We start from the raw sequence: 12,301 nt of genomic DNA on the forward strand, positions 1-12,301 counted from the left end.
GCCAAACACTTGTGCCGTGCCTTGTCTTGAGGACGAGAGAAAGCCCGGTTGCAAGATGAGCAGAGTACGGATTTCTCTACTGCCCGAGGAGGCTGAAAAACCAGAACCTGCTCTCGCCAAGCTGACCGGTCTTGTGCGCAATCAAACCAGTTTGGAATGGACTTCGTGTCAGTAGCCACAACGTCTCTCCACCTACGCCTGGGACCGCAGAAGGGGCGCGCAGCCAACAAACGACCAAACAACAGCTGCAATACACACACACACACACATGCACACACACACACACACACACACACACACACACCTGTCCTGTCCTGAACATTGCCGTAGGACGATCACATGTCCTCATACGAGGGGCCGACAGACATGGGGTAGGTCAGTTGAATACGGTCCGCAGCACGCTCCGCAGGCTAGCGGCCAACGAGAGTTCGGGTATGCTTTGCCAGACAGAGCACACACACACACACACACACATTTCCTTACTCTCTATCTTGGTGAGAAGAGGACCTATGGCGCGGTACTGGTGCACGAGTATCCGGGTAGCCCGACGCCGAGCCTTGGTCACACTCTCAAAGTATTCCTGGAGACGAGAAAGACAATCGTACACACACACATGCACACAAACACATACACACACGTGCACACACACACGTACACAGACACACGTACACACACACATAGTGCCTGTATTACCACAGATGAACATTCCTCCCCTCATCTCCCTCCTCCACCAGCACCATAACCAACACATTCCCCAACACGATCATCATCATCACCACCATCACCAACACCAGTACACGAGCACAATACACTACAATTACATTACTACTGAAATGCAGAGACAGATTTGTATGCATCACATGGCTAGCTACATGCACTGTACAGCAGCTGGGGGAATTGCTGATATTTACCTTATAAACACATAAGCACACGACCGCCCGCGCACGCACACACACGCACACATGTAAGCACGCACACACGCACACATGTAAGCACGCACACACGCACACACACACTAACACTAACACACACACGCGCGCGCGCGCGCGCAGGTAACACACGTTGCAGAACCCCATACCTTGATATCGGGAAGCTGAGCGCCATACCGTCCCACTTGCGATCCCGCGCCAGCAGCACCGTGGACATACTTTGCTGGAGATGCTTCCTCTGTCATGGTAGTGGTTACATCTTCCACAGTCTTCTGTTCTGCGCTGCTTGCCTGGCCGGTGGCCATGTGGAAGAGATCGGCACCCTCGATGGTACACACTCGCGTCTCGATCTCGCGTGCATTCTTGCGCACTCGCTCCACGAGTGTGATGAACTTGTTCAGATGCTAGGGAGAGAGAGAGAGAGAGAGAGAGAGAGAGAGAGAGAGAGAGAGAGGCGAACGAGAGAGAACGAGTTAATGAACCAGCACACGAGTTGTTTCAACACAAACGCGTCGGATTGACTGCGGACTGCGTCACAGTCAGAGCGACTCGACACAGCCATCGTGCACAAGACCTGGGCGGTGTGTTTGTCCAAGTACAATGCTGCTCAATAAAAACCGGTAACGTGAGTCAGGCTTGCACTGTGTGCCAGTTTACCATGCTGGGTGTTAGTGTTTGCAGGTCTACATGTAGGTCTGCACAGTGTCCACCCACCGTAGCATTGACTCACATGATCATCGGATTTGAATGAGCAGCAGCGCACACCCCTAGAGCGTTAAGTTACGATAAATCCGTCACCATGACGAATGACACCAGGTCCACGGTGATGCATTTGTCGCTAGTACATTCAAGTTTCTACATTCTACTCTTGGAAGAGGAAGTCTGTGCACGCACACACGGCGCACGTGCGTACAAGAATGCGCGCACACGCATACCAGCACAGGCATCGGGTGACCTCGAATAACTGCTCAAGCAGTAGTAAACAAGGTGCATCCTACGAAACTCCAGTGTGGACAATACTTACTAGACTACACTGTACATACACCACTGTGCACTACAGTACATTCAATACTACATGTACCACACTGGACTGAATGTCCTCGCATAGTTTCAAAAAAAAATTCTCTGCATCCAAAAGCAATCATAATAATTTTTAGAAAAATGTCCTGTTTACCTCGTCCGAAGAAGTCCATGACTTAGTTATTTTGCCTGCAGCCCAGCCAGGAACACGTTCATCACCAGTGGCAGCGTCAGGTAGCAGATAAGAACAGGTTGTGACGAGTACACGTAGTACATTGATTCATTGATTTTTTTATTTTTTTTTAAGGATTGTCCACATGTAGTGGTGTGCAGTGCGGATACAAGAACAAGCCAGGGCAAGGATATCCTACTTTCCAATCCTACTCTTGACTCTTCAAATATACTAGAAGGAGAAGCTCAAGCTCCAAGTTCGATCAGGTGTCCAATTCCGAAAAGAATATTTTGGATAGGTGTCATTTGGCACGAAAACTTCTCAACAGGTCTTCACAGACATGAGGGAACTTGCAAGGCCAAAGTGGCCACGGACACGCAGCCATCAGCGCCCCTCCAACTACCTTTGCACAAGGCAAATGAAGGAGTTCTCTTCCTTATCCGAATTCCCAACCAATGTTCGAACATGTCTTACTGTGAAGGGTTTCAAAAAAAAATCAAATCAACTGCACCACGTGTTTTACTGGGGAAGTCCCTGCATAAATTATACTGCCACCGGAAATGCCAGTTTCCCTTGAAACCTAGCTTTTTGACGGCCGATTTTATCTGTTTCCACAGAATCGACCCGAGCACTGTATTACAACAAAACTCTTTGAAAACACGAAAGTCTCGGAAAGATAAACCTGTCGCGAACCATGTACATGTATTGGATACGGACCTCGGTATGGCCAGTTCACAGCTCGAGCGCTCAGGTCATGGTCGCCCATATCCATATCCATGCCCATGGCGAAGGTCAAGTGCAGAAATCGATAGTGCTTACATTGTCACGGCCGCGTGGCCCAACGGATAAGGCGCCTGACTACGAATCAGGAGATTCCAGGTTCGAATCCTGGCGTGGTCGAATTTTTTTTTATTTTTCTTTGTTTTTTTTCTCTTCGACACGAACTGGTCTGCACACTCAGGTAGAGAGAGCATCTTGACCTTCTCCATTCTCACTTTCTCTGTTCTTTCTCTTTTTTTCCTTCCCTGGCCTGTGCTCTCTGGCACTCTGGTTGTAAGAGAATAGTAAAAAAATACGTGGACTTGTCCAGGAATCCGGGCTGCTGAGATTCCGACGGAAATAAGATAACCGCGTACCGGGCCGCAGACCACTGAACAAGTATGACCATGGGAGTTCAAAACTGTCTTTTTTTGGCACATGTATTGTACACTGATACACGGACAGTCACACTGAGATAGTACTGTACTGTCTGTACATGATTGTACTCATAAGATCATGACATTAGATAAGCCTTGTTTTGTTGAGACCAACGCATATGGCCGATTGGTTTGCAGGCCTGCCTGCGAATCATGAGGTCCCGAGTTCGAGACCCGCGCTGGTAGCAGGGAGCGTGTAAAGACTTTTTACGTGAGTAAAGACTTTTTACGCGTGGTGAACTGCCCCGACACCCACGGTCAACTGGGTACTCACAGCTCGGAGTGAGGGTAACAAGGATGCAGTTTACAGGGTTATGGGCGTTACACGCCCGATTGGTTGAGAGACTCACCTACTCTCCCCTGACTCACTTGTTGTGAGGTCTGCATTCGCCACTCAGGTGTGCAAGGCATAGGCATAGTGGTGGCCTGCGGAAGCGAAGGCTAGTTTGTGTGTTTCTGAACATTCAAGCGATGCCAACGCGAATCCCGCGAATTATTATTATTATTATTGTTTTGTTGAACAACATTATTGTACTCGCACAGTCACTGACTGGTGGTGGACATGAGTCATGACCAGGAGCCGGGCCTCCTTGGATAGATGCATGTGCCGATTGACTTCGAGCAAGTAGACACGGTAACCACAAAGGTCAGGCTCGCCGGAACCGGTCCGGTTGGTCAGGTTATCACCAGACCAACTTGTTGGCCACCAACACATGTTGCCTACGGTGAAGGGCACCCGATTGACTTCGAGCAAGTAGACACGGTAACCACAAAGGTCAGGCTCGCCGGAACCGGTCCGGTTGGTCAGGTTATCACCAGACCAACTTGTTGGCCACCAACACATGTTGCCTACGGTGAAGGGCACGTGTACCCGTCGTATCATACACAGAGGATAAACAGGCCATGAAACTACCGGACCAATCAAAAACTGCTTCCGGCGGTCCTGCAAGTACGTGTACACGATTATAAAAAATAAATTTAAAATTAAATAAAAGCCGGTATGTGTACACGATTATGGTGTTAGATAAACCTTGTGTTGTTGAAACATGTTGTTGGTTTTCAGGCACGTGCGCCGGTACCGTTCAAGGGGGGGGGGGGGTTCCGGGGGCCTCCAGCGGGTACTGATATGGATAAGAACTTTTAAAATGCTTCTGTTCAATGATTGCAAACAAATACCATCGATCCCTTGGGGTTTCCACGTCCTAAAGTACAGGGGTGCGACTTACTCAACAAGTGCACAAAACTGCGCAAGTGATAACTCCACATTTGGCGTGACCAGCTGAGTCCAGAAAATGCCACCAGCCCATGAGGGGCAGAGGGGAATGTGCTCTCTTCGCCATTCCACGTACATATTCCAGGTGCGGCCTCTTAAAGATTATAATCGAATAATCGATCGTTATGATAAAGAGTAATCGATTGGGCTAAATGGATGATCGTTTCAGCCCTACTACTAACACAGCCCTACTGCCTAGTACTGGAAAACATGTGGGAACAAGAAGAAACGAGGAAAAGGACAAAACATAGGGGATGTAGGGGCGGCGTGCCGATGTGCTGGGAGCAAGTCAACCGACCAGAGGTCTCGGCGCCAGCTGCACATTGTATACATTGTATACCAGTATACTGCGATTTCTATTACAACCCTACTGCTGTACATGTACCGTGGAACTCGGGTAAGACGTACCCCTTGCGGCCTTGGGTTGTGGAAACAATACTAACACATCCGAGGTACTTCTTATCCAAAGTTGACTCCTGCGGCCCACACCCATACGACACATGTGCACTATGTCACAATGCTCGAAATTATTTATTCGAAAATTATTTCACCCAAAACCATACTAGCGGCTATGACTCTAGTGCATGGTACTTGTACATGTAGAGCTACCAATGAATCCATCGAAGCGACATCATAGTGACATCACAGTGACATCATAGTGACATCGCAGTGACATCGTAAGGACATCATAATGACATCATAGCGACAAATTATACTGCGAGGCTGCGAGCAGAGAGCAAACCCGGTAGTTCTGTATTCGAGCCTGGCACCATACCATACCAGCTCCCTGGCACGCTTCAAATCGAGAGACGGCTCGATGAGCTCATCAGAAAGTGAGTTTACCTTGGCACAGCTTGGCAGAACTTTTGTCACATGACTTAGTATTGCCTCACGGAGTATGAAACATTCTCTCTTCTCATTGGTCAGAGGGAAGCATGGATGCAGTGAATGGGATTTTCAGTCATTGACCACTTTGGTGGGTCTGATCTACTCACCTCCCACCGCTTTAGGAGCTGCATCTGTGCCTCGATCCTGGAAGGGTGGTGGCGTTCCTACGGATTCGGAAAACTCGGCCTCTAGCCAAGTCTGACACCGGAATTTTTATAAAAAAGTCAGATGCCCAGTTGAGACGAACGGATGACCTGGGAATCTGTAGTGTATGTGTGATGGATGCTCTTGCATGTTTTGCAAATACAGTAAAACCTGTCAAGGCGACCACTCGGATAAGGCGACCACCTGTCCTAGAAGACAACTGAAACCAGGACCAAGCGATGTGATTTCCAGTCAAATGACCCTAGATAAGGAGACCACCTGGTAACAAAGACCACGTTTTCAAGGTCCCTTGAGCGGTCGTCTCAGACAGGTTTCTCTGCAGTCAAACTACCGTATTTTCCAGAGCATAACACACGTCATTCACCCGGAGAAAAAAAGTCGGTGCGGCTTATGCATGTACTACGATGGTCAACTGAGCCTCGAAATTCAGGTTAATAATAATAATATTCGCGGGATCCGCGTTAGCATCACTTGTATGTTCAGAAACATACAAGCTATAGCCTTCGCTTCCGCAGGCCACCACTATGCCTTTCAGGTTAGATGCCTATATATCGTGACAACAAAATCTGGGCGCAGCTTAAACTCCAGTGCGGTTTATACCCGGGGCAAAAACGGTATTCATTAATTTTGGCCAACCGTAAGCAGTTGCCATGGTCACCACCTTGCTCTGCATCGTTGCCGTGGTTACTTACTCTTTCGAATCTGGAGATGTAGTCCTGGATACCGAGGGCATTCCAGTTGAGAGCGGCAACGCCAGGCTCGATCTTGGAGTTCAGGTCCCACACGTATGCATCCAGTAGCTCCCTCTGTGAGATCGCACGCAGTCATGATGGACAAATGGAAAGAAATGCAAGCATACACGTTGACACACAGACACGCACACAGGCATATATACAGACAACACGCAGATACGGACAGACAGACATACACACACACACACAGACACGCGCATACGCACGCACACACACACACACGTACGCACGCACACTTTGGTGCATCCACCGTTGAACTCATGGACAACCATGCTGGCGGATTCTCTCAGATTCCGCTGTCATCACTTTATTGCATGCAGGGGCGTCGCAAGGTATTTTAGTGTGGTACGGTCAGCCATCTGAAGTACAATTTACTCGTGGGGGAGTGGTGGCTGAGCCAAATTGTTTTGGAAATACAGATCCGAGATCAGCGCATTTGATTGATTCACAGGGTACCTGGGACGAGGAATGGTACGGTCAATACCGTAGTCACCGTAGCGTGTCCGACGCCCCTGGCATGGGCGTTGGGTAGGGCTGTGTAGGGGGGGGGGGGGAGGAGGAGGGGGCACTACTATCCCGCTACAGTTGTGGCAGGAAGGAACTGGTACATCAGTGAAAAACAACAGTAAGTGTGTCGAGATGTTCAGCTTTCAAGTCCCGGTCTGCATGGCTCAGCTCACCTCCGGCGGAGTAAGGCTGGCGATTGTGTCCCTGCACCGACGCATGACCAGGTCCAAGCTGTCGACGAGCGAAATGAACCGCGTCTCCTGTTGTTGCGTGTTGCACCAAGGACAGACAGAGACAGGCAGGCGAACAGGCGGGTGGATGGACAGACAGACAGACGGACAGACAGGCAGACAGACAGACAGACAGGCAGACATACAGACAGACATACAGACAGACAGACAGACATCAAGCAATAGCTCCTAAAATTCTTCAAACGATGACCGACCGTCTAGGATCCAGCTAGAAAACCCATAATGTACTAGTAAAGAGTCCAACAAAGCAACACGCGCCACACTTGATACCATGGTCCCTTTTGTAATACGGCATCATTTGTGCTAAGAACATTTTGCTATTAGGGAGGGTGCTGGATTAGCAAATCTGATTTACTGCTGCAATGTTTGCGTGGAGAGGACATTTTGGCTACTGAAATCTGTACTGGTTTATAGAGGGCGCTGCTTTATAAAGTGCTGGACTAAAGAGGGACGCCTGTAGGCCCTGTACTGTCGAATCTTAGTCCTGCTCGTGTCGTGTGGCTCGGCTACCTACTGATGTACAAGCCAGACAGAGAGACAAAGTAAGTTTAGAGGGAGAGCAGACACAGTCTCCCGATGATACGTGATCACCTGGCAGGCCACCAGGGGCATGCTAGCACGGCAGAGCATCAGTCACCATAGCAACATTTACCCTGGCAACAGTCACCATGGCATGGTAGCTATGATCATGACAACAGTGACAACACCATAGCCTGTGTGTGTTCATCTGTGGTGTGTGTGTGCGTGTGTGTTTGTGTATGTGTGTGCGTGTGTGTGTATATAATACCTGTAGGGATAAGTTCCTAGCCAGCTCAGGCACCATGGCAACAGTTACCAGGATATTATGGTCGCTATGAAAACAGGGACCATGGCAACAGTGACACCACAGTAGCCTGTGTGTGTGCACGCGCGCGCAAGCGCGCGTGTGTGTGTGTGTGTGTGTGTGTGTGTATAATACCTGTAGGGATACGTTCCTAGCCAGCTCTGGCACAGGATAGCCGAGTTGTTCCAGACTCTTCGTCTCCAGCACCAGCATACGTAGCTCGGCAGGAAAGTTGACAACGTACTCAAAGTAGATACACTTGGTAGACGACACGGCAATCGAAACCGACGACTTGTCCATCTCTGCGAGCAACAAATGAAACGTGAATGGCAGCGATAATGATTATGAATGACATCGTCGCAAGAGGTAACGCGTTACACAAAAGGAAATCTCCTTATGTTGTCTTATGACTGGTTCTGACCATAAAACTCTGAGTAACAACGAAACAGCCCTATTTTATTTCCTTTTGTGTACGTCTTGAGCAGGTCAAGGCAGTTTAAGGCCCACTGCCTCTGTGCATAACATGTCATCGTACAGTAATACCTGTCAAGACGACCACTCGGATAAGGCGACCACCTGTCCAAGAAGACCACTGAAACCAGGACCAAGGGATGCTATTTCCAGTCAAGTGACCCTGGATAAGGAGACCACCTGGTAACAGAGACCGCATTTTGAAGGTCCCTTGAGCGGTCATCTTACACAGGTTCCACTGTATATGCTTCGCACGGTGCGCCAGACTGCCAGTTTAGGGCGGACCATAGCATTGTAACACTCTGTAGTCTGTACGCACTGTAATTATGGTGATGATGTCATCACATAGCCACCACACGGAAGAGAGTGCACGAGTGACATCACGGGGAAAGTATTGGGCAATGAAAGTAAAAAATAAAATAAAATAAAAAGGACAAAATGTTACGAATTATGACTAACTGTCCACCAACGTAACCAGATCATTATACAGTCAGCGAGTGCGACAAAATGGCACAAAACTGACAAGGAGACAAATATTTTTGTCCTTCTCCTGTTTTTTTTTACCATAATTAAATTGGCTCACCATCCGAGTTCAACAATGAACGTAACTCTGTCAATAAATGGCACTGGGGAGTACTTGACCTTAGCTTCACATACGCACACAAGCATGCACACACACACACACACACACGCACACGCAAGTACACACACATACACACATACACCTTTTTGACCTTTGACCTTTTGACGCCCATCGCCGGAGGCGGTGATAGCGATGCTACAGCAGCAGCCATGGCAACTTGTGCTGGGATTAGCCCTTGGCAGATTCTGCTCGAAAAGCAGTGAAATTGGCAGAACCATACAAACCTTATGGCGCGCAATTCCTCAAATTCTGCTCCATTTCTTTGCCCACATACCAAACATGCATGAAACTTACCAGAAAAAGTACCGAATTCTGCCAGTTTTTCGGCCGGCATTATCCGCCAAGGCCTAGCTGGGATTGCACCATTCAGAAAAAGCCACACATACACGCACACGCACACACACACACACACACACACACACACACACACACGTATATCCTTACCCGTCGGCGGTCGCGATCCATGCGCCGTCACAGTCGGCTTTACTTTCTTGTCGACGGGATCGATCATGGCCGCTTTCCCTATGTGCTGCTTGGTGGGGACAAGAATCGGCTGCCGGAGTGTATCTGACAGATTCCCGTCGACGGCTTCGACCCATTCCTCGTAGGCAGTTGTCTCCTCCGCCTTAAGTAGCCTCGCCACCTCTCTGTACTTCTCACTGGCCTGGGTGTGAGGGCAAACATGCGGCACGCAGGGAGCAGGGTGAACACACGGAGACATGATCGGCAAGCATGCGTGCACAACGGATTGCTACAATGCTGGTCTGTGAAATCCGGTCGTGTCGCTCAAGTTTGTGCCTTGCACCATTCCGCAGTCCAGTGTTCACATGTCTAGGGCTGCGCAACGCCCGGCGCATACTCAAGTGAGGCGAATGGGTTTCATTGAGCAGCACTGTACAGTCGACTTCGCGTATAACGACACTCGGCGGGGCATCAAAAAGGTGTCCTTATTCGCGAAGTGTCGTTATACCCGAAGTCTCATTATATGTATTACAGTGGGATGGGACTTTGCTCTGGGCATGGAAATTCTGTCGTTATTCGCGAATTGTCTTTATATCCGCAGTCGTTATTAGCGAAGTTGACTGTATATTGAGAAAAACCCGCATGAAATCTTGTGCTATCGGCACACAGGGTATTATGCAAATTCCACGGCCTCCAAACTAAAGAACAGATGTTGAAAACGGCTGTTCACGGATCATATGAGACTCAGTTATACTGAGTTTTCCACGTCCGTGGGAACACCACCACCATCTAGTATCAATGTGCAGACGCAGATCTCTAATCCTCTATGCAGACACACACACCGACACAATCGTATGTACATACAAACAGACGTACCAGTCGCCCGCTCTCTCCCTCCAGCATTTCCTTGGCATTCTGGAAGCGGATGATCAGGTGCTTGATGTTGAAGAACAGATCCTGCGCCCACTTGATGCGCAGGGCTGTTGGCGTGACGTTCTTCATTAACGGCGGCTTCTTGAGATACTCATTGTAGAGTTTTCTTACAGCCTCGACCTATCACAACACAAAACACGTAAACAACAAAATTGACGGTTCGCGTCAGACTCAGCTGTAGGTCGAGTTTTCCGCATCCGTAGAAACGCCACCGCCGCCCTCTTGGGTCAAGGTGCACAGTCATGCAGCTCCTAAGCGGTGGGGTTTTCGGTCTTTGACCACTTAGTGGTGGGTCTGATCTACTCGCCTCCCACTGCTTAGGAGCTGCATACACACAAACAAACAAACACACACATACATACATACATACAAATGCACGCACGCATGGGGAGAGGGGGGGAGGCAGGCACATGGATCAAATGAAAATGACGTGCGGCTTATGGATGTGCATGAAGATATTCTGCAACGTGAACATTCACAAATGTGCCCGTCCGGGTTGAAAGCTGTGATCGTCTAGTGGTTAGGACCCTACGTTGTGGCCGTAGTAACCCAGGTTCGAATCCTGGTCACAGCACACTTTTTTTCTTTTCAAAACATGCTCACACATACACCGTATTAGCAGGGTACAACTTTTTCTTTTAAATAATTTTCACGATGAGAAACTTTTACGATATTTATCTCTTGCCTTAGATCATGAACTGTCTCCAATAAATACACAGAGCAGGATACGGTGATCTATATTGTCCAAACTCACGTGGTGGTTGCGAAAATAGCAAAACTTATTAATCTCTAGCGAAAGTACCCCACTTTCCGATACACACGCAGGACAATAGAAAGTACAGTAGTGCGAGTATTTCCGATGCTCATACTACCGGTGCCGGCTGCTTTTAGGAATATGCTTTCGAGTTTGCGTACGTCACTTTCAGCAGAAATCGAGTTGGATTGTGTCACATGACCACACAGGACAGACGTGTTGTTACCAACTCCACTCAACCCTCCATTCAATCTATGGGTCACACGGTGTTGGTGGCCATGTTGGGTTTCTCTGTCCACACGACATAATCACTTTCAGCACAAATTGAGTTGCATTGAGTCACATGACCATACAGGGCAGCCATATTGGCTACAACTCCACTCAACCCCTGCATCTATGGGTCACATGACGTCGGTAGCCATGTTGGGTTCCTCTGGCCACATGTCATGATCACTTTATACACAAATGTGGGCATATGACCATTGACCAAGATGTGTTACCAGTTAATACCACTCCATTGGGTCAGCTACTTTTTTTTTACTATTGACACAGCCCTACTGGAAAACAGGTGGAGAACAAAAAGAAACGAGGAAAAGGACAAAACATAGGGGATGTAGGAACGACGTGCTGATGTGCTGGGAGCAACTCAACCGACCAGAGGTCTCGGCGTCAGCGTTGCAACTAGGCATCGAAAAAATGGGGGGGGGGGGGAGGTTGCACAAGAACAACTGCAAAACAAACACCTTTTGCCACAGGGTCCACTTTGTTCAGCTCCGGCCCTTCGCTCTCAACGCCCATGTGTCCCGGCTCCCGTCTGCTATCGTTTATCACCTCCCCTTCTAACCCGATGACTGTAGACGTCTGTACTGTGTAAACCGCATCGCGTACTCCCTGCGTCCAATAGGTGACGACCGATGCGCATCCTGCTGTGAAGTTATGCACTCATGAACGTCTTAGATCTCAACCAGCACAAACCATGTGCCTGTTCGGGTTCAAAGCTGTGATCGTATAGTGGTTAGGACCTACGTTGTGGCCGTAGTAACCCAGGTTCGAATCCTGGTC

At 48.8% G+C, this 12,301-nt stretch overlaps 1 protein-coding gene and 2 non-coding genes across 3 annotated transcripts in view; 2 read left to right on the forward strand and 1 right to left on the reverse strand.

Annotated features, from left to right (window-relative positions):
* LOC135821870 (dynein axonemal heavy chain 10-like) overlaps window positions 1-12,301 on the reverse strand; it is a 71,373-nt gene that overhangs the window by 23,103 nt on the left and 35,969 nt on the right. Inside the window, exons 17-23 of the mRNA XM_065334869.1 lie at window positions 10,429-10,605; window positions 9,535-9,754; window positions 8,112-8,278; window positions 7,076-7,162; window positions 6,336-6,449; window positions 1,079-1,333; window positions 484-580 (exon numbers count right to left, since the gene is read on the reverse strand). Of these exons, the coding sequence (XP_065190941.1) occupies window positions 484-580; window positions 1,079-1,333; window positions 6,336-6,449; window positions 7,076-7,162; window positions 8,112-8,278; window positions 9,535-9,754; window positions 10,429-10,605 (1,117 nt within the window). The remainder of the gene's footprint in view (window positions 1-483; window positions 581-1,078; window positions 1,334-6,335; window positions 6,450-7,075; window positions 7,163-8,111; window positions 8,279-9,534; window positions 9,755-10,428; window positions 10,606-12,301) is intronic.
* On the forward strand, window positions 2,949-3,021 carry Trnar-acg (transfer RNA arginine (anticodon ACG)). Its single transcript has one exon. It is a non-coding gene; the product is annotated as a tRNA-Arg (tRNA).
* Trnah-gug (transfer RNA histidin (anticodon GUG)) lies at window positions 10,988-11,059 on the forward strand. Its single transcript has one exon. It is a non-coding gene; the product is annotated as a tRNA-His (tRNA).

Source organism: Sycon ciliatum, chromosome 7 (genome assembly GCF_964019385.1).
Source record: "Sycon ciliatum chromosome 7, ocSycCili1.1, whole genome shotgun sequence".
NCBI classification, from domain to species: domain Eukaryota; kingdom Metazoa; phylum Porifera; class Calcarea; order Leucosolenida; family Sycettidae; genus Sycon; species Sycon ciliatum.